Source organism: Octopus bimaculoides, chromosome 3 (genome assembly GCF_001194135.2).
Source record: "Octopus bimaculoides isolate UCB-OBI-ISO-001 chromosome 3, ASM119413v2, whole genome shotgun sequence".
In the NCBI taxonomy this organism is placed as follows: Eukaryota; Metazoa; Mollusca; class Cephalopoda; order Octopoda; family Octopodidae; genus Octopus; species Octopus bimaculoides.
Window position 1 is genome coordinate 60,071,397 of NC_068983.1, and position 1,927 is coordinate 60,073,323.

General features: G+C 33.9%; 1 protein-coding gene across 1 annotated transcript in view; it reads left to right on the forward strand.

The window, feature by feature from the left end:
• Window positions 1-1,927, forward strand: part of LOC106868565 (voltage-dependent calcium channel subunit alpha-2/delta-4) — a 42,189-nt gene that overhangs the window by 23,182 nt on the left and 17,080 nt on the right. The window contains exon 5 of the mRNA XM_052966185.1: window positions 708-760. Within this exon, the coding sequence (XP_052822145.1) occupies window positions 708-760 (53 nt within the window). The remainder of the gene's footprint in view (window positions 1-707; window positions 761-1,927) is intronic.

Genomic DNA, 1,927 nt, shown 5'->3' on the forward strand with positions numbered 1-1,927 from the left:
TATATATATATATATATATATATATATATATATATTTACATACACACACGTACACAGAAGTGCAAACATGGGCATGTGATTAAGAAGTTTACTTCCCACTGCATATCACCTTGAGCAAAGCAAGTGTCTTCTGCATTAGCACTGGATCTACCAAATTTTTATGAGTTAATTTGGTAGAAATAAGCCTTTTGTTTGTGTGTGTTTGTCTGTCTGTCTGTGTGTTTACATTCTCACTTCTCTAAAATTCACTGAGCAACAAGTACTCGTGTTGTCATCATTTTCCTTATCAACAAATCATCTTCTGGTTTTGAGGCTCCAATGACATGGAATAAAAAATTCCTTACTTGAAAAACAGATGAAGATTGTCAAGAGAACGGGCATCTGACTGTAAAGCAATGATGCAATGATATGATCATCTAAGTCATGCTAACATAGAAAACAGACATAAAATTGAATAAATGTGATTTGCAGTTTGTATTATTCCATTTTGTAGAAGTTAGCAGACATGGCAATGTGAATTCTTTTTTAATAGTGTGGTTTGAGAAGATAGCATATGTAGATATTAGATCTTCAAATTTAAGTTATTTCAAAATTTCTAGATATATATCAATTAACTTCTTGAAATTAAGTCACTTATTTAAGCAAGCCATCATTTTCTATGAATGAATTAAATTAATTTTCTTCGTAATAATTCTTTTTTTTTCCAGCCAATGAAAAAATTTTTGTTCACCATAATCTGGATCTTTCATGAATTAATTATGTAAGTTTTTATGTTACACTTTATTTCATGAGAAAATTAAAATACTTTGTTGTTATTTATGTAAACTGTCTATTATTTAAACCTGTATTGAATGTGTGTGTACGTGGGGGGGGGCTGTGTGTGTGTGTGTGTGTATGTACTGGTACTCCAACGGTTACAAGGATGAGTGTTCCCGTAGATCCTATCAATGGAACAACCTGCTCATGAAATAAACGTGCAAGTTGCAAAGCACTCCAGAGATACACCTACCTTTAATATAGTTCTCAGGGAAATTCAGCATGATACAGAATGTGACAAGGTTGGCCCTTTGATATGAAGATACAACTCATTTTTGCCAGCTGAGTGGACTGGAGCAATAGGAAATAAAGTGTCTTGCTCAAGCACACAATGCACTACAATATATGTATGTATGTATATATATATATGTGTGTGTGTGTGTGTGTGTGTGTGTGTGTGTGTGTGTGTGTGTGTGTGTGTGTGTGTGTGTGTATTTAGGGTGAACCTGCAGCAGAATAGTCTTCCAATTAGGGGAAGCTTTGGCCTGCTTGCCTAGCCAATAAGGTGGCATCATTTAAAAGCTAAAACAATGCAAAGTGCATTGCAGCTAAAACAATGCAAAGTGCATTGCAACCAGTGATGTATAACAATATCTGATAATCTGGTCAATCACATCAGGACCTGTCTCTCATGTCAGTTCATAATGTCTGCTATCCTGGTTTTCTTGCTTGAGAGGAGATAACCACTCTGAAGTACATACATCCAGTAGTCTGGTCAGGGACCACTGTGAACTGATTCAGTGTGTTTACACCTTTCTGTCTACAATAAGAAATTTTCTCCCTGACAAAAAACAGTGAATAGCTTTCTTAGAAATGTGAATACACCTCAAGCATACTTGAACTGATAACAAGTTTGTATTTATACACATTAGTGTTTAGCACTGTCACCCTCTGTGTGTGTGTGTGTGTGTGTATACATGAGGAATCAATGCTAGATGTATCAAAACAATTGTTGTGATAAATAACGAATTCTCATATATTCCATCTTCCATTTGCTATATATCATCATCATCATCATACACATTCATATGCATATATACACAAAAACACTCGCATTTATATGCATGTAGTATATATGTGTATATATATATATATATATATATATATATAT